At 41.9% G+C, this 23,978-nt stretch overlaps 1 protein-coding gene across 3 annotated transcripts in view; it reads right to left on the bottom strand.

The window, feature by feature from the left end:
• The window catches only part of LOC309532705 (uncharacterized protein), a 187,706-nt gene that overhangs the window by 145,058 nt on the left and 18,670 nt on the right, over positions 1-23,978 (bottom strand). For all 3 annotated transcript variants that reach the window (XR_014219952.1, XR_014219953.1, XM_082223356.1), the window contains exon 2: positions 22,422-22,485. Coding sequence is in view for 1 of the 3 variants with exons in the window: in XM_082223356.1 (XP_082079482.1) it covers positions 22,422-22,485 (64 nt within the window). In the remaining 2 variants the exon portion in view is untranslated. The remainder of the gene's footprint in view (positions 1-22,421; positions 22,486-23,978) is intronic.

The following is a 23,978-nucleotide window of genomic DNA, read 5'->3' as shown; positions in this document are numbered from 1 at the left end:
AAAAGATGTTTAAAATAACGTTTGTTAAAAAACACACACCCCAGAAGCTTTCCTTTTGGGAATTATAGGGAGAGAACTACCCAAACTGTATAGAAATTTATTCACGTATGCTACTACAGCGGCAAGAATGTTACTTGCTCAAAAATGGAAAGAAGTAGAAGTCCCAGCAAAGGAAGAATGGATACAAAAACTTATGGAAAATGCAGAAATTGTGAAACTTACTGGGAAAATAAGAAATCAATATAGCAAACTTTTTATAAAAGAATGGAAATGGTTTATTGAATATTTACAAATAAATTGTAAACAGATAAGAACATTGGCAGGATTATTATAATAACCTGCAGTTTTATAAGAGTATATATTTAAAGTAGATGAATAAATGAGTAAATTGTTAATTTGGATATGCAGAAAATATTAAAAAATAAGCTTAAGGAACCGCAGAAAGAGTGGAAAGGAAGTCAAGTTTTGAAATGTTAAAATGATTATATAATTATTGACATGTATAAAACTGAAAATCATAAATAAAATAATAAAGGAGTTTTTTGAACCCAGTCCAAACATGTAGCAAGGTCCCCCCCTCCCATGCACATACCATGATCCTATCCCACACAAATGATCTAATAAGTCTAAAATCTACTGTATTTCTTAAATTACTATGTGGTTCTCACTTGCACTTTTCTACCGTGTTCCAAAACAGACTCAGCCCCCTTCTTTTTGCTGAAAAAGAGTCCTATAAAGCTTTACTGATATCTTCTTTTCTTTTTGATGAATTGAATCTGTATTACCTGGATTTTTGGAAACACCTGCATCAAATAATGTAACACTAATCTCTCTCTCTCTCTCTCTCTCTCTCTCTCTTTTGGTAAACCTTATTCTGAGTGTGGCAATATTATTGATACAAGTTCACAACTCTGCCAAGGTGCTACCCAGGAGTAGCTCGTCTAGTGGGACGGAACTGCAATAATAGCCTCCTGGCAGTAAGCTCCTAGTATGTTTCTGAACACAATTCAAAGTTTTGGTGCTGACCTTTAAAGCCCTAAACAGCCTGAAGGAGCATCTCCACCCCCATCGATCTGCCCGGACACTGAGTTCCAGCTCCGAGGGCCTTCTGGCGGTTCCCTCACTGCAAGAAGTGCGGTTACAGGGAACCAGGGAGAGGGCCTTCTTGGTAGTGGCACCCACCCCATGGAATGCCCTCCAATCAGATGTCAAGGAGATAAAGAATTACACAACTTTTAGAAGACATCTGAAGGCAGCCCTGTATCAGGAAGTTTTTAATGCTTGATGTTTTTATTATGTTTTTAGATATCCTATAAGCTGCCCAGAGTGGCTGGGGAAACTCAGCAAGATGGGTGGGGTATTATTACTATTGGTGTCACTGCTACTTACCAGGAGGGGAAGGTGAGGCAGTGGCAAGGTCTGAGTTGTGAAGGGGCCACCGGTGGAGCCCACCGAGTGGTCCCACAGGCGTATCTGCCCAGCACCCACCTTGCGACTTTCATACCCCTTCCCCTATCATAAGTGGCAGTGCTGCTGCCAGGAGGCTATTGCTGTGGGCCCACCCCACTGGGCAAGCCGCTCCCTGAGGCTACCTTGGGGGAGGGAGATGAAACAGTCTCAAAGAGGGCACTGTGACTATCTCGGCCAAGGCTCTCCCATCAATGTTACTTGGCGGAGGGCAGGTAGACAACTTCAGTGAGCAGGTACTTGAGCAGGCACTGTCCCCAGCAGACTTCACACCAACACACCTATATGGTAACAAATGCCATCGTGACAATTAAGAACCAAGGATGCTGTTAACTACATTAGTTTTCTCAAACTCTGCCCTTCAAGCTGTCCACACTCGCCACCCATTTCCCCCCTCCCTCTTGGCTTCCATTCACCTGGACCATATTCTTGTGCCAGCTGGTATTTTCCCTGCATTTCACATATTGACGATAAACTGACACACTATTTCCTCTGCCTATTTTTGCACAAATCGTTCCTAATATAAAACAACATACACAACTGATTATTAAACTTGTTGTGGTGTGAGTTGCTTGTGCCAATAGCTATTTATGGAAACATAAATAACTAAACTCTCGCTGAAAAGCTGTTTTAATAAATTTGCTAAGATAGGATTAGTATCCTGATGATCTTCATCTCTATTTCTTTTTGTCATCTGAGTCTAGTGAGGCTGCACAGGTATTGCATTGCTGCTTGGATTTGGAAATCAACTGCCAGTAAACTGAAGTTGAATCCTGATAAGACAGAAATGCTGTGGGCAGCTGGTCCTTCTGTCTGAGAATCAAGTGCAGGGCCTGTTCTCAGTGGTGTTCTGCTCCCCTTGGAGAAAAAGGTACATATAGTCTTGGGGGCACAGTAATCCTAGAACCAGCACTGTCACTACTAGAAGCCTCAGTGGTGCAAAGCACATTTTAACAGCTTTAGCTGGTTCACTAGCCACAACTATTCCTGCATAAGGATGGTATTTCTAAGAGGAGCCATGCTCTGGAAACCCCCCAGTGGGGTTCCTGTCATGTATTGTTCAAGGGCTCCCCTTGAAGGCATCTCAACCTTCACTCACTACAGACCACAGCTGCCATAATTTTAACCAGTGCAGGCAGAGTCACATAACACAGACCGATTCTAGGTGCTGAAACTTACTTTTAGAGCCCTAGATGCTTTGGGACCCAAATACCTGAAAGAACGCTTCTCCTTATAGCAATCTGCCTGTGCCTTAAGAACTCCAGAGGGGGCTTTTTTCTATGTTCCATCATTAAGGGAAATTCACAATCTGGTGACACAAAACAGTCTTCTCTGTAGCCATGCCCTCTTCGTGGACCTCTCCCTCCCCGGCAAAGCGTGTCTCATGCCAACCCTGTAATCATTTTGGAGCCAGGCTAAGACATACGGTACTTCTTTGCCCAGACATTTTAAATATCTCAATGGGTTTTACATGAGCAATTGTTTAACTTGCTCTAGTGCTGGTGCTTTTAGCAACTTTTTATTTTTATTACATGTTTTATTATTTTATATTTGATGACTGTACAGTTTGTTCATTTTACGTCTCCTACCCCCAGGGGCGGGGACGCGGGGAGCACTGTGGGTTAAACCACAGAGCCTAGGACTTGCCAATCAGAAATTTGGCGGTTCGAATCCCTGCGACGGGGTGAGCTCCCGTTGCTCGGTCCCTGCTCCTGCCAACCTAGCAGTTTGAAAACACGTCAAAGTGCAAGCAGATAAATAGGTACCGCTCCGGCGGGAAGGTAAACGGCGTTTCCGTGCACTGCTCTGGTTTGCCAGAAGCGGTTTAGTCATGCTGGCCACATGACCCGGAAGCTGTACGCCGGCTCCCTCGGCCAATAAAGCGAGATGAGCGCCGCAACCCCAGAGTCGGCCACGACTGAACCTAATGGCCAGAGGTCCCTTTACCTTTATCTTTACACCCGGGGCAAACGAAGGTGTCATGACACCTGGAGCGGGATGTCGCTACATAGGGCGCATGTGCAGTGTCGCTATGTATGACACATGCACCATACGTAGTGACACCTCACATGCGCCATACATAGCAGTTTGCTGCCTGCGCCACTCCAGCGCCATACGGACGGTTCCGGATCCTCTGCTCGCAGCTGCAGCTGTGAATGGAGGATCCTCCACATGTGGCTGCAGCAGCGCAATGGCTGCTTGCACCGCCGTGAGCCCCTGCGGGGTGCCTTTTTGTCACCTCCGCAGACATGGCACCTGGGGCACCCCCCCTTTGCGATGCCACTGGCTACACTGCCCTGGTATCTGTAAAGAATCTGTACTACAGATGAAGGGTGGGATTATAAATATTTTAATTAAGATATAAATAAAACCAAAAGTGCTTCTTTTAGCAATTATCAGCTGTCAGAAGACTTAAGGTTTTTGTACAATAAGCTACCTTTTTAATTTCATGCATTTGCTGTTCAGCCTGCGATTCCCAAACTGAATACCAGAACTAGAACACACCAGGGTGCTCGAACGGAGGCTGAAGTGAGCCTTGAAAAATTAAGCCACTGTGTTGGGCTCAGCTACCACTCTTGGCCTGTTGGAAGCTCCATAGGGCATCAATGCCACCTCACTTGGTGACACTATCCTGAAGGGTATGGTGGGGGGTTACCAGAAGCATCACCACTGATTATGCTTTCCTACATTGGGTGGTTTTTTGTTTGTTTATATATGTGGTTTTAATATTTTAATTGTTGGATTGTTTGGGTTTTCTTTTATTATGTTATAAACTACCCTGGATTCCTGTAAGATAAAAGGTGGAATAGAAAACAGCAACGCAGAAAATATGTTTCCTGCATCCACAGAGTGAAATACAGGGTTGCACTGTATAGTTGTAAGAAAGGGAGCAAGAGAGAATCAGAGCATTAAGAGACACTGGGTAGCGGTTGAATCCAGCACAATAGGTTAATTTTCAATGTTTGACAATATTAACTGGGCTCTTTGCAGTTGCAAGGTATATATCTGCCCATTATTCTCATTTCTCTCTCTCTCTCTGAATAATCTTTTCATGTGTGAATTATGCCTGCTTCCAATTTTAATCAGTGCGTGTGTGTTGTGCACTAGGTTTCAGAATTTTAGGTAACACTAACTTAACTTCAGTGTCCAAAAATCAGCTTTCCAGACCATGAACTGTGTGAGGTTTACACTTGCAGGCATGTTTCAAGTATGCCAAAGTGCTGGTCCATCTCACATAACTCCCCCCATTTCACAATTTGCCAGCATATTTCTGCTAATTATCGAATCTGCATGATGGAGGACATTGTTTGGACCCCTCACTGCTTGTCTCCTCCCTTTCCAATTAAACATGATCCTTCACTGAATATGTATCATTCCATTTGTAAATGACAAAGTGTTCCCTTCAAGTGCTAATAAATGCTTTACACAACAGAGAGGGGGAGAAAATTGCAAATGATAAAATCAAGTTCAGAATTAATTAACTACTTACACGTCAGAACCCAGTGACCATCATCTGAAACGATTAGATTGAAAAGCAAAATACATCACCAAACTAGACACAGTTCTTCAGCTGAGTCTTCATATCGTTTTACACTATTTAATTTTGCAAAATATTCCAACTTTTCCATATATCAGCAAAATGAATACTACATAGCCATACTTTATTGGGTGAAAAGATTTTGCATGCTCATCTAATGTGAATATGCTGATAGTCCTTCTCTAATTTCAGATGAAGATGCCTTATGGGAAGGGTTTTTGTGGGATGGGGAGAGACATACAGACTAAGGTGAAAGTGACAGGTGACTGTCTACAAAGGAGGAGGTGGCTCCTTCATTGTGGATATGAGAGTATTCAGAAGTCATAGCTCTTCTCACCCCTGAATAACAAGCAGCCATAGAGGTAAGGCAGACTTGCCTGGTTGATAGCTGCTTTTTAATAATGACCATATTCTGCACTAAACAATGACAAAAGGGCAAACAGCATCGGTTCTTCCACAAGCAAAAGCTTCCGCCTCCCCAGTGTGAGCACAAGTTGAAGCTGGAGCAGTGGCAGAAATGTCCTTTTGTGTCTACATCAGGGGTAGTCAACCTTTTTATACCTACCACCCACTAATGCATCTTTCTTGATGGTAAAATTTTCTTGCCGCCCCCCAGTGCTCGGTGGAAGGAGGATTCAGCTTGTGCCATAGAACCCCCTGCCGCCCACCCGGAATCCTGAAACGCCCACTAGTGGGCGGGAGGGACCAGGTTGACAACCCTTGGTCTACACCTTTGCTGCTCACCCCCACATCTTGGCTCATACACAAGGGCAAGCAGTTGGCGTACAAGAGAGGAGCCTATGTTGCTGTTCATAGTTGAAGGGAATGGGCTAAAGAGCCCTTAGTTGGATCTTGGCTTGGAAGAAATTGGTTGATGTTCCTAGGAGCCAGAACGGAAGCCCATGTTGGCTGGATTGGACACTTGGACAACCAGTTGCCTATCCCAAAGATAACATAGTTTTTGTTAGCAAAATAATTCCAAATACAAAATCAATTTTGTGTAATATGCACGGAAGGCAATAATAAAAAGGCCACCCCAAAATATGTCACAGTGCTTCTCCAAATGGTATCAACTAATAATTCTTTTGATAGGTCTATAAAGTAATTTTTAAACTCCAACCCTAAATTATTCAACCAAATGTGAAGAATAGTTTGCCTGTAGCTGTGATAAATAATTATGAATTGATAGGAAAAGCAGAATGGCTCTATTCATTTGGGAGCATGCAACTGCGCATCAAGAAATGACTTCAAACACTAGAAGAGGGCGCAGCAGAATCAGTTACTGGCTCCCAAAATCCCAAAGGTAAAATGTGATAAGATGGTAAAAGGGAATCCCTGGGTGAAGATTAGCATCCTGAATCTTCAAGGATAGATTCCAAATCACCAACAATCCGCCTTCCAGGGTTGGGTACAATGAGTCAATTCAAATGTCTGAGTAAGACATAAGACATTCTACCACATAAAATGCATATGGGGGGGGGGGTAATTTGTTAGAAAATGCCCACAACTCTAAATTACTCTCAAAAGGATGAGGAGGATATTTAGCATTTGTATAGCAATTTTGAGTGTTCAAAGTATTTCACAAAGATTATTTGTAAAGTAGATGAGAATTATTTTTACAGCTGTGGCACACGCCTTGGAGGCCAAATGAGCCGCCTCCTCGGCAGCCCCCCCCCTCCATGCAGCGAATAGGAGGCACTGCTGGTCTCCTCCCACCCCAAGGAGGAAATTTCAGGGGCTGCTCTCCTGGCAGTGGAGGGGGGGCCCAAGGGGGCTGTGGCCCAAGGCATAAAATCCTGAGAGGGGTGCAACCAGGCATGCCCGCAACAGACTCCCTGCTGAGCTCCCGCAGCTTTCCGGAGGCATGGGCAGGCCAGCTGGGCCTGGGCTGGGTCTTCAACCTTCAGGGCTGCCTCCTTCTCTTTGGACACCTGCCTGTCCCTGGGCTGGCCCAGAGCTGAGGGTTCACCCAGCCTGCAAGGTGGTGAGGATGCAGGCAGCAGGCCCTGGGGAACGCTGGTGACCAAAGCGTAGGTCGGGGAGGAGGCTGCTCCCAAGGAGGGGGAGATGGAGGCTGCAGCGGAGGCTGAGTCACCAGGGTCACTGCAGTCAGAGCAGTAGCGCCACTCAGTGCTCCTGGTGCTGGTCTTGCCGGCAGCAGTGGTGGGGGGGGGGATATGGCCAGCAGGCAATGCTCACAAGGGCAGCCCCAAACTCTCCCAGCACAGGTACTCACCAGCCTGCCCCCCTGCCTGCCCCCGCCACCTGCATGGCTGAGAATGATGGAGGGGGAGGGTGGTGCCGCCACCTTACACCAAGGAGTGAGGGAGGCAGAAAAGCACCCAAGGGGGGAACACGCGCCTCCACCCCAGCTGCCCAATCCATTAAGGGGCACAAGACTTGCCCTGCCCCGGGCGCCAGCAACCCACGCTATGCCACTGCTGCCTGAAGTAATTCAGAGCACATCTCCCCCCCCCCCTTACAGGCTTTTATTCCCACTTCAACCATTGGGTAAGGCTGATTTGATTCCTCTCCCCTTGTTCCTGATGAATCAACCCTTATATGTTTCTATTAGGATGTATGACGCTCCTTGGGAAACTTTACCATCATAAATTCCAATAGCAGCATTATGAAGAACAATAGAAATTCACAACTGCAACAAAATAAAGACAATGGCTAAGTGTTGTAACAGGAAATCTCAGTCTCATAACATATAAATAAAAATTCCCTGAGTCTGATTTCCTCTTTCCTTGATTTGAAAGTAGTTCACAAACTAATCTGATATCATTTCAGTTACATTTTTTTTCTTTTTAAACACACACCAGTTCTTCTTTTTACAACCAGAGTGAAATCCTACTCATTGAATTCAATGGGAATCACTTTCAGGTGAGTTGAGGTTAGGATTAGGACCTGTCCTGGTTGCACCTGAGAGATTTATGGCAATTTCCATAACATGGTTTTCTCTTTTTTGCCTCTTCTTCACTTCCCGCAAACCGAGTTGCCATTTTCATTATCCACCATTACCCTAAAATCTCTAATATTAAGAAAAATATTTACATTTTTAAAAGTAAATGTGCAGCAAAAAATGGTCTATAATAAGTAGAAATGGATTTGTATATGTGGAGGGCTGCATCGCTTTCCTATATTAAATTCTAATTCAGAGCTTGCCCCTCTTCTTGTTCTTCTTTTTCTTTCTCCCCGAAATTCCTCAGACATTTCACCTGAGGATTGCCCTGGTTTGGTTCCTACAATACAATCTTTCCTTGACCCATGGTGGAGCAGACTGAAAGCAGCAGCGGGAATTCTGTGCAACTCAGAGGTAGATGGATCAGCCTTGAGGTTTTTATTCCTGGCCAGAAAGTGACCATGAACTCTCGCTTCCCTCTCTGGAGGACGGAAAGGGTGTGCGAGTGGGCAAAGAAACTAGCCTACTGTACAAAGATAAATTGCTTGGCCCATTCTTGCCTCTGACCCTTCCCAGAAAGTTACCCAGAAGCGAATGTAGCCCTCAGGTTGAAAAAAGGTCTCCCCTTCCCCGCATTATAGTAGGAGCCCCTCCAAATTCACTTGAATATTACTCTATGTGGCAACTCCATTCAAGGGTGTATACCAATTAAGTCTGCCCACCCCTCATACACTCACAGCATAACCAAAATCCAGAACTTATTCAATAAACACATAGCTAATGCATGAAGCTTTTGTTTCAGGAATGTAGATTTGGCATAAATTCAGAGCTTCCTTTCCCGGCTTTGAAACCCTTTTATAAATTCTATTTGGGACCTTGAGCAGCTTGGCCAACTGCCAATTATGATTTAACCCACTTTATGGTTAGGATTCAATAATCTCTGCTTCCCACCCACCCACTCCTAGCAGGGCAGAGCTGAATCACGGCTTCTACGCTTGGGAAGATGTGATCATAAGCAGTCACCTAATATTAGTATTCATCATATCCATCAATGACCTCATCTACTCCAGGGTATTATAGTCAGTTTTTCTTATCATCTCTCCCCCCCCCCACCTGCCAGAGTATTAACCCAACTACTGAATCAGCAATACACAGGCACCACAGAGCTATTTCAAATAATGAGCCAGAACATTTGTGGCTACATAGCCAGGCAGATCTGTCCTGCCTGTGTGAGCCAGTGGCGCAGAGTCCAGATCTGTGGGGTTGCAACTTAGCATTCTTGACACTTTTATCTGTGAATCTTAAAGGTAAGTGGCAAATTACAAAATGCTCATTCAGAGCTACAAGTACAAATTGGAAAACATGTTGCACTTCATGTCCTCCCTGCTGTATGGTATAAATCACTAAGGAGGGAGCATGAAAGTCCGTTTTCAAGAAGGACACTCCATATTGGCCAGCTATAGCCAAGCCTAAAAATAATGCTTATTATGATGTCACACGTGGAAGGCATTTACTGCCCCAGGGTGGAAAATGTTATCCATTCTGTCATGGTCATAGCCAACAAACATCTTCTTTAATGGTCAATACAATAGGCCACAGGAAGCAATCTATAATATTGCAGATATCGCTGGGCAAGTGTATGACTGAACGACTGAATCTCTCCAGATTTTTCTCCTGCTTCACCAGGGTGGGCAGAAGAGAGACACAATCAGAAAGTCAACTGGAACAGGAAAGTAATTTGGGCAAGCTGTCCCAACTAATGCCACATCCCACTGAGATCAGCAATAAGGAAGAGGCTCTATCAATGCACAGTAAGTCTGTTTGTCATCTACATACAGTAGACTAATCCTCTTCCTATGCTATCTGCATGTTAGAAAATTCTGATCTCACATGGGCAAGCTGCAGTAGGCTGCAGAATACTGTAATCATAAACTGCCTAATCCTCACAGCTCCTGGCTGGACAGACAACAGAAAGGCAGCCTGCATAGCAGGGAGGCAGTGTGACATTGTCCTGGCTGACTAAAGGAATCTACACCTTTTTCTGTTCTGAAGAAATATGAGTATTAGTGAAGATCCAGAGGTATAGACCAGCCTGAAACATTGGGGTGGGGGCATTTAAAATAGCTAAAGACACTGTGCTAAATAGCAGACACTGGTGGTGACAAGTAAGTAATTCGTGCACAGCTGCTTTGAACTACTTGCTATTTTCTGATGGGTTGACAACGCACACATCAGAAAACCTAAGGCTTCAGCTAACTAAAAAGTGAAGGGGGGGAAATGCAAAAGTTGTGATAAGCTGGACATCACCTACCATCTGCACATCTCAACGGTGCCAGTACTTGCTTCGTCACTCCTGAGGGGACTCCTTTACCTTGTTATCCCCATATAATCTGATCCCGACTTATAGCGATACATTTTAAAAAGTATTTGATCTAATTACAAATACCTCTTCTAATAAAAATCTGTGTTGCAATGTAACAAAGCTCTCTTGATTGTAACTTAACATTCTTTATTATTCATATATTATTCATAACTTAAAATAAAAATATTACGTTGTGTGTATGCAATAAGTTCCTTAGATTTTTCCTGGCATACAGGTTTAGTGGATATTTTTCTTTTCCCACATTCAGTTTTCATTGACTATGAATTAAACATTCCTAAGGAGCTCTGCAAGTACTGATGTCTCATGGAAAAGAGATTCACTGATGCTGTAAAGACTTCGGGAAAGTGGAGGAAAGATCTGAATGTATGCAACCAAACACTGGCCAGGGCTCATTATCAAGCCTACCTGGTGGCAGTGAAGACCATCCTCATTATGTCGTCTGGCAGAGCTTTTCCAGGATGTATGGGGCTTTTACAGGCCGGCCCAAGGAGGTGGTAGAATCAACGGTAGCTTGCTGTGACTTGTTTGCAAAGCATTTTGAGGATAAAATTGCTTGTCTCCACCAAGACCTCAAAGTTATTGGCTTGCATAAGCTATTCTTCTAAATGGACTCCGTACATTCACTCAAATTCCCCATGAATCAACTGAGCCATAATGCAGCCACAGATCAGGTATCGTGAGTGACCCTCAAGCTCTGTAAGAGGTACAGTATTTATCTTGCACCCAAGACTACCTCAACTGCTTGGGAAAGAATTTTCTGTTCCTGCTCTTCCTTTGTTTGCTGAATCAGGTTATTGCCTCTTATAGTAAATCCGAACGTGTTATTTACAGAAAGCATGTGAAAGAACAACCCACATTCATTGAGCTAACCACTACACAGACAGCATTCTTGTCAACCAAACTACACATGGACATTGTGCATGAAATATAACTGAAACACAAGATTTTCCCAAGTACAGTGGTACCTCGGTTTAGGAACAGCCCTGTTTATGAACTATTCGGTATACAAACTCCACAAAACTGGAAGTTGTGTTAAAACTGGAAGTTAGCGAACTTTACCTCAGAACGGAACCAAACGGTGGAAGGCCTCATTAGGGAAAGTGCACCTCAGCTTAAGAACAGTTTGGGTTTAAGAACGGACTTCCGGAACTGATTAAGTTCGTAAACCGAGGTACCACTGTACAAATATTTGATTCAAACTATATAGCCATCTTTCCCTCTCATCTGAACCCACTGCATATGTGGTCCATAATTCATTCTTGTTTATTAACCACCACCACCATCATCGTTAGAAGTAGTATTAGCTTTCTTCCTTACATGGACCCCAGGTCAACTCCGTGAGGTAGGTTATGGTGATAAAGATTGACGTGTTCAAAGCCAGCCACAGGGCTCCATAGCTGGCTAGGAATCTGAACCCGAAGCTCAAGCCCAACAACCTAGTTATTGCACCACATTTCGACAATAAAACCTGTAGATGGAATTAGATGGACCCAAAAGGTAAGGGCACAGGGATTAGTGTTTTTTATTCCAGGAACCTTGCTGATGGGAACAAACTGAACTGATCAAATACGGTCCTGTAAGTGTGATAAAAATATAAATCAGACAGATGCTAAAAAATGAAATGTATTCAGTGCACAATGGCAGTGGATGCATTTGTCCCCTGTTAAACACTTGGTGAATATTTTCACATAAAGCCACTGTAGCTGTCGAAGTGTCACAGGCAAGTTCTAAACCAGGTTTCAGTTAAGCTAATAGATAAAATTCTTATTAACACAGAATATCAGAACTGTATGTCAGTGTAAATAACCTACAGTATCAAGATTACACATGTGCTTTAGCCCAACCATCAAAAGTCTATCCAAAGGCTCATCCATGTTAAGTATAACTGCCCTACATAGCATAGTCAGGACTAAATTCCTAGGTCCTGTTTTATTGCGCTTGGTTGGCAGGCCTGTTGAGTCACACGCCGCACTACTTTTGCAGGACACAGATCCCTCTGTAACTCTGCAGGTGGCGAGATTCCTGAACGCAGTTATCTCTCACACAAAAACCACTAAAAAAACAACATCACCAAAACTAATCGGACAGCTATGATGAGAGTGCATGTCGGATCTCGTCTTCAGTTTTCCTCTTTCTGCGACCCGTCCCTTGGAGCTCCCTGGGCCCCAAGCTGCTATTTGGCTCTGCTCAATGACCCACCCTTGCATCGTGATGTTCTCCTTCTGGTGCCGAATATATCGGTTTTTATGCCTCTGTCCTTTTATGTTTGTATATATTTTATGGGCTAATAGCCGTAAATAAATAAATAAATAAATAAGTATAACTGTTAAATTGTACACTGAAATGCTATTGCTAGAGATGTAACATCAGAAAATTCCATTGACGCTAAGCAAGAGCAGCAGAGTGCCTAAAAGTTCTTAAGTACGTTAACTTAGAATGTATCTCTGCTAGCTTTCATGTGGTGTTTAACTTAGATCACATGAGAAAGGTTTTCAGTTGCAAATATCCATTTTGTGGGAGTTGGTCTTTCTTCTATCTCTCTCTCAAGCTACCAAAGAGAAAATTGACACGGCATGGAACTTGTTCCCTCTTGCCTCATCTGCCTTTGACATTTCCTGGGTCAGCTTCGGGTTGCACACAGGCAACACCACCATGCAAGCTATTCAGCTTCTTTCGCCAATCCCAGGGATGGAGAAGGACTTGTAAACCACTGGAATTTTATGGAATGAAGCAGTAAAATGAAACGCCTTTGCCCATTTGCAATGGATCTTCTTCTAAGCACAAATCTTTTCCCATCATTTTTATTTTTATACATTTCTACTCTGCTCTTCTGTCCAAGGATGCTCAGACTGGCTAACATAGTTAGAACATCACTAAATATAATATAGTAAAAATAGTACCATGAAACAAATAAGAGAAACAGCACAGCCTAGCAAACTGACACACATTGATCGGACTTTTACCTCCATGACAATAATAATAATAATAATGCTGTTTGGGCATTGCAAGGAGCTTTCCAATGGGCTCTTACCATATCTGCAAACTTTACAGCTCTGATTTTAAACAGTACTCCAAAGAACACAGGATTTCCATAGACACTTACTAAGATTTATTCAGTGAGAAGTTTAGCAATGGCAGCTAAATTTCTCTGAAAGACAGTTTGGTGAACACAAATGCTCTTTATGGTCAGAGATGATGTCCTAGTTCTCACTGAGGTAGTAAAACAATGTCTCAGCTCTACCATTTCAGAGTGAAAGGCGATGGCACACAATTGAATGTTCCTACATACAAGTAAATCCTTCCAAATAGAAAATTAGTGTGTCAGGAAAAAACAACACACAGGCTTGCCCCCTCAGAGACACATAGGCCCCAAATGCAAAGTGTTGCTGCAGAATAATATTTTGTATGCTCTAGGTCACACATGATTTTGATGAGGCCCAAGAAACCTGGAGACTATACGTCCTAAACTGTCTGTGGGTGCTCTGAAAAAGAATTCAGAATCCTCTACCACACACAGTAGTTCTGTAAAAGGTCCATTGGTTCGTTAGCAGACAAACTTTCTGTGGGCAGTACAATTTGAGATCATTACAGTGGTACCTCAGGTTAAGTACTTAATTTATTCTGGAGGTCCGTACTTAACCTGAAACTGTTCTTAACCTGAAGCACCACTTTAGCTAATGGGGCCTCCCGCTGCTGCCGCGCCGCCGGAGCACGATTTCTGTTCTCATCCTGAAGCAAAGTTCTTAACCTGAAGCACTATTTCTGGGTTAGCAGAGTCTGTAACCTGAAGCGTATGTAGCCTGAGGTACCACTGTACTGTACTTTAGAGCCAAAATGCTGGTCAGGAATAGTTACAGAAACTGAAGACATTTTTGTATCCTATGCTACTTAATTCCTCTCTAAAATTGCAAGCCTTGGCATTAAAGAAGCATAAAAATCTGGTTAAGGAAAATGGATACAGAAGTCATTCGGAATGTGAAGTACAGACACAATATGGCTAAATGTTATTATGAATCACTTTTCTAATTATTAGCACACACACACACACACACACACACACACACATGGAATTAAAGTTTTAACACATGAGGCAGAGACTGGCTTCAGTGCTTTTCTACAGAAGAAGCAGATGTCTTATCACTTAAACTGAACCTGAACCAAATGAATGGTTTTTACTGAAGGATATATAAATCAAATCCTGCACCGCAAGAGGTTGAACTAGGGAAGCCTCAGGGCCCTTACAACTCCACAATGACACTGCAGGATTACAAAAGAAGTCATCACAATACAAACACAGAAATCTACTGTTGGTTTGGAAGCAGCTCAAACTGTTTTGGAGCTGCTCTATATCTTTCCAATTCAACTCATTATTCAGAACTAAATTAGATATGTTAACAATGAAGCTATGTTTTTCTCTGTTCACTATAATGAGGAATCTAAAAAATGGCTATAACGCCCTCCCCACTTTTCATAGAAATCAATGAAATATGCCGGCATTGCAGATCCCCTCCACGTTGGATTAAGCCTGCAAAACTGTAGGCAGATACATCAAGGGGTTTTCAGGAGCCTAACAAATTTCAGAATGATAGCTGGGGTGATCCTCTTGCAAGGGCAGATTGTACCATTTTGGCATGGGAACAATAGGAATCACAGATATGTGTCTTTAAGGGTTTCTGGTGGCAATAGACTTCTCCCACAACCAAAGATTTTTGAGGATGCAGCCGCTTCCCTCTAGTTTCCTTGCAGTTCAATCCTACATTCCTATGGAGAAAAGTAAGGCACTCCACATGGAGAAGAATGGGCATAGTGAGGAGGACCCCATTCCCCTCCGTCCCAGTCACTGGCAGACCTGACAAGGGTCCCAAGGGGAGGTGCAATGTGTTCCTGTGTGCATTGAGGAACACAGACTTACAGCACCTTTTTAAATTTCATGAGAAATAGGCACCACACTTTTAACAGTGGCAATTGTCAGCTGAACAACAGTTGATGGGCCTGGTCTCACTGTCCAGTCCAGTCTCACTGGACCAGACAAACATATCTGCTTGTCCTCCCTTGACATTGAGCTTCTACAAAGTAGACCCAGAATCTCACTAGATTGACTGAATTGGTATAATTGTTGGAGGAGTAAGATGTTTGATCTATTTAGTGGTCTGATGATTTATTTTGCCATCAGGATCACTGCATGCCTTTGTCTTCTAGGACCCCTTTCTTATCATATAAATAGACCTTTTGTCTACTGCCAGCCTCAGATGGACCATATGACGCTTTGGTCTAGTTTATGGCTTTTTACACCATCGACTTTCTTTCCGTGGCCTCTGAGAAATAATAATTTTGAGGGAGTTTGTGAAGGACTTGAAAAGCAAATGTAAAGAAAACATATTTTTATCTGTCTATCATTCCACACCTATTTTGTATTTTCAATATTAAAAGTGTTTTGGATTGTGTACAAAGAGCACAGTTCTTGGAATTGCTTGCTCATGTCCAAATTAATCCCCCTAAAATGAATGAGAAGATGAGGCAATCAACAGCTATTAGCTATGATTGCTAAATGGGTTGTGCATGCACAGAGGCGGCATTTGCTCTGCTTACCAGATGCTGGGGACAAACCACAGGGGAAAGTCGATCACTTTCATGTCCTGTTTCTGAGTGCCCAGATTATCTGGCTAGTCACCACTAGAAATGGAAGGCTGAATCCAGAAAGGCCATTATAGACACAATCCAGCTTGTTAGACTCATTTAAGTCTCATGGATTTATATGGGAAAGGAAAACAAGCTTATAGCCAAAAGTAAAGGTAAAGGGACCCCTGACCATCAGGTCCAGTCGTGGCCGACTCTGGGGTTGCTGCGCTCATCTTGCTTTATTGGCCGAGGGAGCCGGCGTACAGCTTCCGGGTCATGTGGCCAGCATGACTAAGCCGCTTCTGGCGAACCAGAGCAGCGCACGGAAACGCCATTTATATGGGAAAGGAAAACAAGCTTATAGCCAAAGCGGTATCTATTTATATTATATTCTGCTGCTGCTGCTGCTGCTGCTGCTGCTGCTATTGCTACTACTACTACAGATATAGTAGACTGGATGGGGCAGCAACATTTGTTGTGTATGTTTCTGTTCCATTGAGGTTGGCCCTAGTGGCTTAAAGTGAAGCTACACAGGAAATGCAGAGTTTTCATTTGGATTTGAAGGAAGAGAAGCAAAGAGGTGACACCACACAGCTGTTACAACAAGGAGGAATGGGCAGCGCCATTGGCATTGGAGTGGCTAAGAGTAGTAAAGTGGAAAAAGTGAAGGCAAAGGTCAACTTTTAAAGGTAAGATAATTTTTTGAACTGAGCCTTATTTTTAAAAAATATAAAAATGCCTATGTAGAGATGAAGACTTTTGTTTGCATGTTTTAATATTTTACCCTCCAAGATCCTAGATGGCACAGTTGCTAAACTGCAGGTTCTGTCCGTGCAAACAGTGTCTTGTGTGTGTGCTTCTTCTGCAGGCTTTATGAAGGGGCTACATACAGAATACATAATTTATTCCTGCATGAGAAAGTTTCTTGGTTCATACTTAGAGACCTCCCCAGCAAATTCTATTTTTGCCATTTACTTTTATACATGGAAAATGGTCACAATTTTGAAGGGTGGAGCAGGAAAAGGCAGTGGATGGTGGCAATGCGTTGAGAGCATCTTTGGCATCACCACTGTAGAGGCCTGTTTATCCAGGGTCCGGGCAGGGGGACTAGGGGCCAGGTTCTTCTAACTTGTGTCTTAAATGTGGTATTTGCATCCCTCCTGCCTAAGAAACGCACAAGTTCCTCATACAGAGATATATTGGAATTTCAGGCAAAGGGACAGGAAGCAGGGGAAGTTACACATCCTATTTCTGCACAACAAGAAATCATTGGAAACTGCTCTAATGGTAGTATCCTTCTTCTTCTTCTTTAAAAAAAATCCAACTACACATTTTGCTGAGGGCTAAAACTATGGCTGAACATGGACAGTGGACAGTGAATGTGAGGAAGTTTGTCTGCTTCATAAATGTGTGCTAAAAAGTGGTGTAGATGATTGTGGCTGGCTTTGTCTCATTCTATGGCTGCTGTTGCTCAACCCCAGTTACTGCCTTCTTCTGTTGTTATGGAATGAAGACCAATCACTTCCCAGCATGTTTTCCCATTACTTCCTATATTTAGGGAAAGCCCAATTTGGATGTCCCTGCCCCCTCTATTAACAAATATGTCAAGAGAGAAAGTGGGGCTGTGCTTCCCCAGTACTGACCAGTAGTTGATAACATGGAACAGGAATGGCAATGGAAATTACATTGGTGTCATCCTGCAAAGTGCTCTCATAACTTCTTGTTATTGTGACAGGAAGTGGGATTTAGTGAGCTGCTATTCTCCTTTCTAGTCCCGTCCTCACGATGGTGGCCTTGATTCATGACAGAGGTCATAATGCTGCACATGGGAGAAAGCATTATCCAAGTTCCATAACTATTTCACAATGAAAAATACCAAAGTCTCTGTTGGCTACACTTGTTAGAAATATATTGTGAATGGAAAAACACAAACAGCTGAGTCTAAACCCCTAAACTGGAAGTAATTTATTAAGGCATGTAAGCCCACAAGGACTACAGAGAACAGTATAAAGCTGCATCCCTTTCACTTGCAGAGTTCTATTGTCAACTATTGTTTCAGTAAAAGTTGGATAGAGGAGAATTAAAACAGAGTTTCTTGAATTTGCCTGATTGTACAAAATTAAGTTTACAGTGTTAAATTTACATTTCCAATGCTTGCAACCACTAGGAAAATGTTGATCCAAGGCACAGATCTTCATGTGTCACAGAGGATATCTGTGTGCAGAGAGGTGACCTATGATTTGATAGTGGTTTTGAGCAGATCCGTTGTAAAAACAACTATGAGGATGCATAAGTATCTCTGAGTGATGCAGATCCATGTCTGTGCACTACACCAGTACTGGAAAGCACCAAATCCACATTTTTTATGAATCATCAGTGAAGACAGATGTGATCTGCAATCTGATGGTTCAGCTGGTAGTGGGAAACCGGTGCAATTTCAAGAAGATCACTTTTAATGGATCCAGTATGTGCACACACGTGTGTGTGTGTGTGTGCATGCGCAAATACGTCCATTCTCCCCCTGCTACTCAGTAAAAGATGACACTGCAGGGCTCTGCCTCCTACCTGACCTCCCGCCAGTCATTGCCACATACTGGGACTGAGAGGTGGGCACAGTGTAAACACACATCGGGTGAGTCAATCTGGTGCTCCTTCCAGCACAACCACTCCCTTCGCTGGAGGGAGGTCAGGTAAGCAGTGTGGCCCAACCCACCTCTCTCTGCTGCTGCTACTTTATCCTCCCTCTGCTCCCCCTCTGTCCCAGCTCCTGTGACATCCCCTCCCCTCCCCCTCCGTCTCCCACATCACTCCTTTTTCTATCCTCTCCTCCTTTCCCTCCTCTCCTCTTGGTCACTCCACTCTCTGTGCAGCTGCTCAGGTGCCAACCTAAGCCTTGAAAAGTGGTTGCAACTGACAGGGGGCGTGGGAAGGGACATCGTTTCTTAGGAAAAAAAACATGTATCCAGTCTCACCTTCTCATGACAAAGGCTGAAGTGAAGGGAGGGGGGCTCAGAAACTCATGGGAACCAGGAGACAGCCTCAAGAATGCCATTGCACCCAAGGGTGACCCTCGCCCCAGAGCCTAGGCTAAATATGCACTGAATTGCAGCCTTTGGCTTTTACAAAAAATGCCAAGTCTTGTGGCACCCTAAAGACTGAAAAATGTAATGAGACACAAGCATTTGTGGGCTAGAGTCCACTTCATCCGATGCATCAAATATATCTAAAACTGGTTAGCATTTAAGGCATCACAAAACCCTTGCGTGTGTCTATTTATTTGAATGTTTGCCCAGATACGCATTCAGTCACAAGACACACAAATGCGCACAACTGCAGTATTCTTATTTCTCTATAATGATATAAAATAGAAAATCATGCTGTTGATACTAGATAACCTAAAAACCAAGGGCAGCATTGAAATCAATGGGAGGCAAAGTGCTTAACTAAACATTTTACATGAAGTGAAGCTAAATTAAAGTAAGCAACTGGGTAGGGCATTGTAATTATTTTTGAACAAAAGGGGATGAGATTATTTGATGTTTTCTGTATTGTTGCCTATGGAAAACAAAAGTTAGAAATTCAGAAATTCTATACTCAGGCCTCAACTTTGTACATATCAATTTCTGTATTGTATTTCAGGTTGAAATATGAAATCATTACATTATTTAGATTTATAAAGAAAAGTAGAAGACAAGCATTTTCCCTCAGAGGTGTTATTTGCTAATTAAAAACGGAGGCAGGTTTTACACAGTCAACCACATTCCTATTTATTTTAAACTTTCCCCCCTTTAAAACACAAACACACACACTTCACTGGTACTTACTAGCATTGCTTTCTCTTAATTTGCAAAGTTGCTTTATGGGGCTATTGAAACTGCATCCACATTCACATTTACCAAAATTATTTCTCTGAATACAGAAGTGAAGGCTTCCAAGTTTTTACGTTTGAAAATAATACCAAAAATGTTACACTAATGTTACCTAACAAAAAAGAGATGAATTTTCTGGAGGGCAAAGCACCATGCTTGTATTATGTAACAAAATAGTTATTAAAACTGTAAATGAACAAGATCTCTAATTCATAACTGGACTCTGGAACCTGTTAAGAAAACAGATCTCTTTGGACCTGTAAAAACAAATAAACTGAAAATACAGAGACTTGAAATCTTGTATATGAGTTATTTTCAGCTGCATTTACAGGTTGTTAATTTGCCCTCACAGCTGAGCCTGTTACTTGGCAGTTAACCTCTTTGGCATTAGTGGGACTTACTCCCGTGTAATTATGCACAGGATTGCTAAACACTCTTGAGAAATATAAAACCTTATTGAAATGAGAGAATCATCTTTATAGAGTGAATAAGCCTATATACAATAACTAACCTAAAAAATTAATATTCAACCCCTACATGTGATGAATGTTATTTTACTACCGTATCATTTTTGCTAATCTAATGCATTGATCTCTGTAAATACTGTGTATCATGTAAAGAGGAGCTAACATTTTCAACTGTTGTGAAAAGAAGCATACTTCCTAAAACGTCTTAAGAACAGTAGACACTGTTGCTTTAGAGATCAATAGTCATTTGCCTATGACATGTCTCCACATAAGTAATGAAGTTAGGATTAGTGCATAAAGTAGATACTGTACATTGAAACTAGCAACCTTATTTTTGCTCTTTTCATACTTTCTTGTCATTTGGTGTAATCACATATCAAATAACGTGATTTTCCCCAGCTTAGCTCTTACGAATTGGAAAAACAGACTGTGCTGTACATTTGTTTAGATTTGTGCTAAAGCTAAATGCTTTATAAACACTTCAAAGCTACACAAAGTTTCCTCTTCCTTCTTTTATAAATTCAAATGACAAGGGAAGAAACTGACAGCTGCTTCAAGTTTTATGCTAAACCAAAGTAGAGAAAATATAGTTGTTTTAAATCAAAACGACTGTTGGATGCACTGAATTCTCTCATTCAGTTCAATGAGATAGTGGAGGGGGTTTTCTATTATCTCAGAATGGATTGTGCATCTGCTTTTGCAATTGTCTGATCTGCATTAACACAAATGTAATATAAATTATTAATTTTAATTGTAATTTTTTTAAAAAATAAACTTACTGCAAGTGAAAACCTCATAGAGAATGAATTCATTGTCAACCCAAGCTTTGAGAAAGACTTCAGTGGAAGCAATGAGTATTTTTTTCAATCTGATGTCATTTACTCATGTTAAAAAATATTATTTTACCTCACTACAATCTCCCCCCTCCCTTTCCCCACAGAAACCTATGGCCTGATTTAACCACATTAACTCAGAAGTAAATCTTACTAATTTCAATGAAATTTACCTCCAGGAAAGCTTGCTTAGGAAAACTGCCCTCCTTGAAGGATACATTGAAATCCATCCTAAAAAAAGGAACATTTCCCCTTGAAAATGGAAGGGGAAAATGTTATTGGTTAGATATTGTGTTCATGCTATAACCCTGGCTAATGCAAATCTGTTCTCCTGAGAATTGCATTTATTTTTTTGCCTGGATGGATTCCTGATGAGATAATGGCATTCAAAAAAGACCAAGACGCTATGTAGGGAATGCAGATAACTTGGCCCGGATTTGAACCTCCTGAATTACATTAACTAGGTCGACAGAATTGCTTCACTTCTACGACTTTTGCTCTAGAAGTGCCAGGTTCTCAGTCATGCAAGGCATCGATATGCAGTGTTTCAAGTTAACCCCAGAAAATACTTGATTGAAAGGATTTTGCCTCTTAGAAGGATGTGCCATATGACGGGTGCTGCGTAGGGCCCTGCCAGCTTCTTATCTTCAGCCTAACTAAAGACTTGCCCAGTGTGATGTCCACTCAAGCACTGGCGCACCGACACACGAGGCCTTCACAATTTCCCTTCCTTGCATCTTCCAGGCACCATCTGCAAATTCAAGATTCTGCTTCTGATCACTGAGAGATGTTTTGCCTTCAATAATTCTCGAAACAAGCAGGCTCTGCATTGAGTAAAGACATATTTGAACTAACCCTTGGGCTATTGCAATCAAAGATCTCTGGAGGCCATCATTAAAACTGGCTGGTGTTTTGAGGGGGGGGGATGGGGTTATGCTGCTACTACAACTGTCAAAATATTTGCTGGAGAGGTGAAGAGGGCAAGAAAAAGAACATTTTTAAAGAAATATGCAAAAAGATCCAAAATCAGTATGACGATGAAGATTCACTAGCCACTACTCCTTTGCTAGCAGTGTCTGGCATCTTTTCAATAAGGTTTAAAATATGTGTGTACACACACACACATTCTCCACACTTCAATGAACGTCAGGAAACATAGCAATATCTGGTACATACTTAACCACACATTTGGAATACAATTTATGTAGCAGATAACAGTTTAAGAAAAAGTGCCAGTTATCTAGTCAAAAACAGAAAGCCTTTTAAAGTCTAATTTAAAATTTTGTTTTTTAAAAATAAATAAATCACAAAACAGATTAGTTATGAAACCAATTCCTTACCTTTTGTGTTATTTCTGGACAAGAATTATAATAAGTGGCACCTGGTACTTCTCTTGCTTTGATCCTGTATTTAAAAGAAAATAAATGTTAGTTTGGAAGAAATTATTGCCAGTTAATCACAGAATATAATATGAAATGGGTGACAGTTTAAATTAACCAACCACAGACCTTGTTTTAAAATGTAAAATTTACTGGAAAAAGTTTGATTTTAAAAGCAAGAATATGCTATCCTGCAACACACACATCTGAACGTGCAATCCAACCTTTCTCAGTCACAAAATGTACAAATCTGTCTGTTTGCCATGAGTACAGTACAGTTCTTACCAACTTGCTCACAGTGGCCTTATCTGCAACTACCGAAGCTTCAGTATCAGTGTAAATAAATAAATGAATGAATAAATTAAAATTGCAAACATGCAGCCTTAAATTATTAGCATGTTTCAAATCTAGAGAGGCTCAACTTTATATTTCCATGGGGAGGGTCACCTTAGGGCAGTTTACTCTGAGTATCTACCAAAAGTTGTGTGTATGTTTAGAAATGGATAATGCTCTGCAAATTATACAATCTGAAACATTAGAAGTTGTTAAGAAAACACAGTGGTATGAAACCATTACTATAAATTAGCCACTTGTCATCATCACCAGAAATCTTAAATTTACACAATACGTGACAGATGTACGCAGTCCAGCAGTGAGGAAGACCGAACCCTCTCCTAACTTACCTTGCATATCAAAAACAGGCTAGTGGAACTAAGAGCGCTGGAAATCTGAAGCCTTTTGTCCACTGGAGTCTCACTTTGTGTCGACTTTTTCCGTTTTGGTGCCATCTGCTGGCAGGCAGCATCTTCTGCACTGCTTTACTGCAGTACATAAAATTGGATTACACAACTATCATACAGTACAAATGTGGAAGATCGCAGCCCCCCCCTTCACATTCTATGTTTTCATGGCCAACCAATCAGAGACGCCTACAGTTCCAGTTCATATATTTTGAAATACAGCAGAATGGATACAGAGGTCGACATATGACTTCTCTTGGCTCTGCTTCAGCAGCAGCTCAGTGCCGAAAAGCAGCGTTTGCAAAATGCATTAGGCTTCTTCATTTCCAATTCAAACTGCAAGGATTTTTAAACGATGAGGCATTAGCTGAGGCTTCCAGGCATATTACAGTTGCATTCGAAAGAGTACTAACAAAGCTTTCTATGGGACTTTGGGAGAAATGTAAGGACTAGAGATAAACGATAGTTCACTTTTTTCATATACTGTAGAAATAAGAGCTGCTTATGGTGGGTATGCTTTTGACTCTTGTAAAGAGGGGTTTGCAGGTTTTCTGTTCCTCGATTCAAGAACCTGTGAAATCTATTTGATGCTTTCCAGTATCTTGTCAGCCTTAAAATTCAAGGAATAGTCCAAATCTTATTTCTCTCCTAAAACATTCAATTCAAAGTAATCCATACAACAAGACAATATTGTAAGTATTTGCTCTGGCTCTCACTGGTGGACATAGCACGTGGGTGGAATCTACACTTACAAAAAAACACTGTGAAAATGCTTTTT

Source organism: Podarcis vaucheri (genome assembly GCF_965113315.1).
Source record: "Podarcis vaucheri genome assembly, chromosome: 5".
Lineage (NCBI taxonomy): Eukaryota > Metazoa > Chordata > Lepidosauria > Squamata > Lacertidae > Podarcis > Podarcis vaucheri.
Note: the sequence above shows the minus strand (reverse complement) of the source record. Positions and strands in the feature narration are given on the sequence as shown.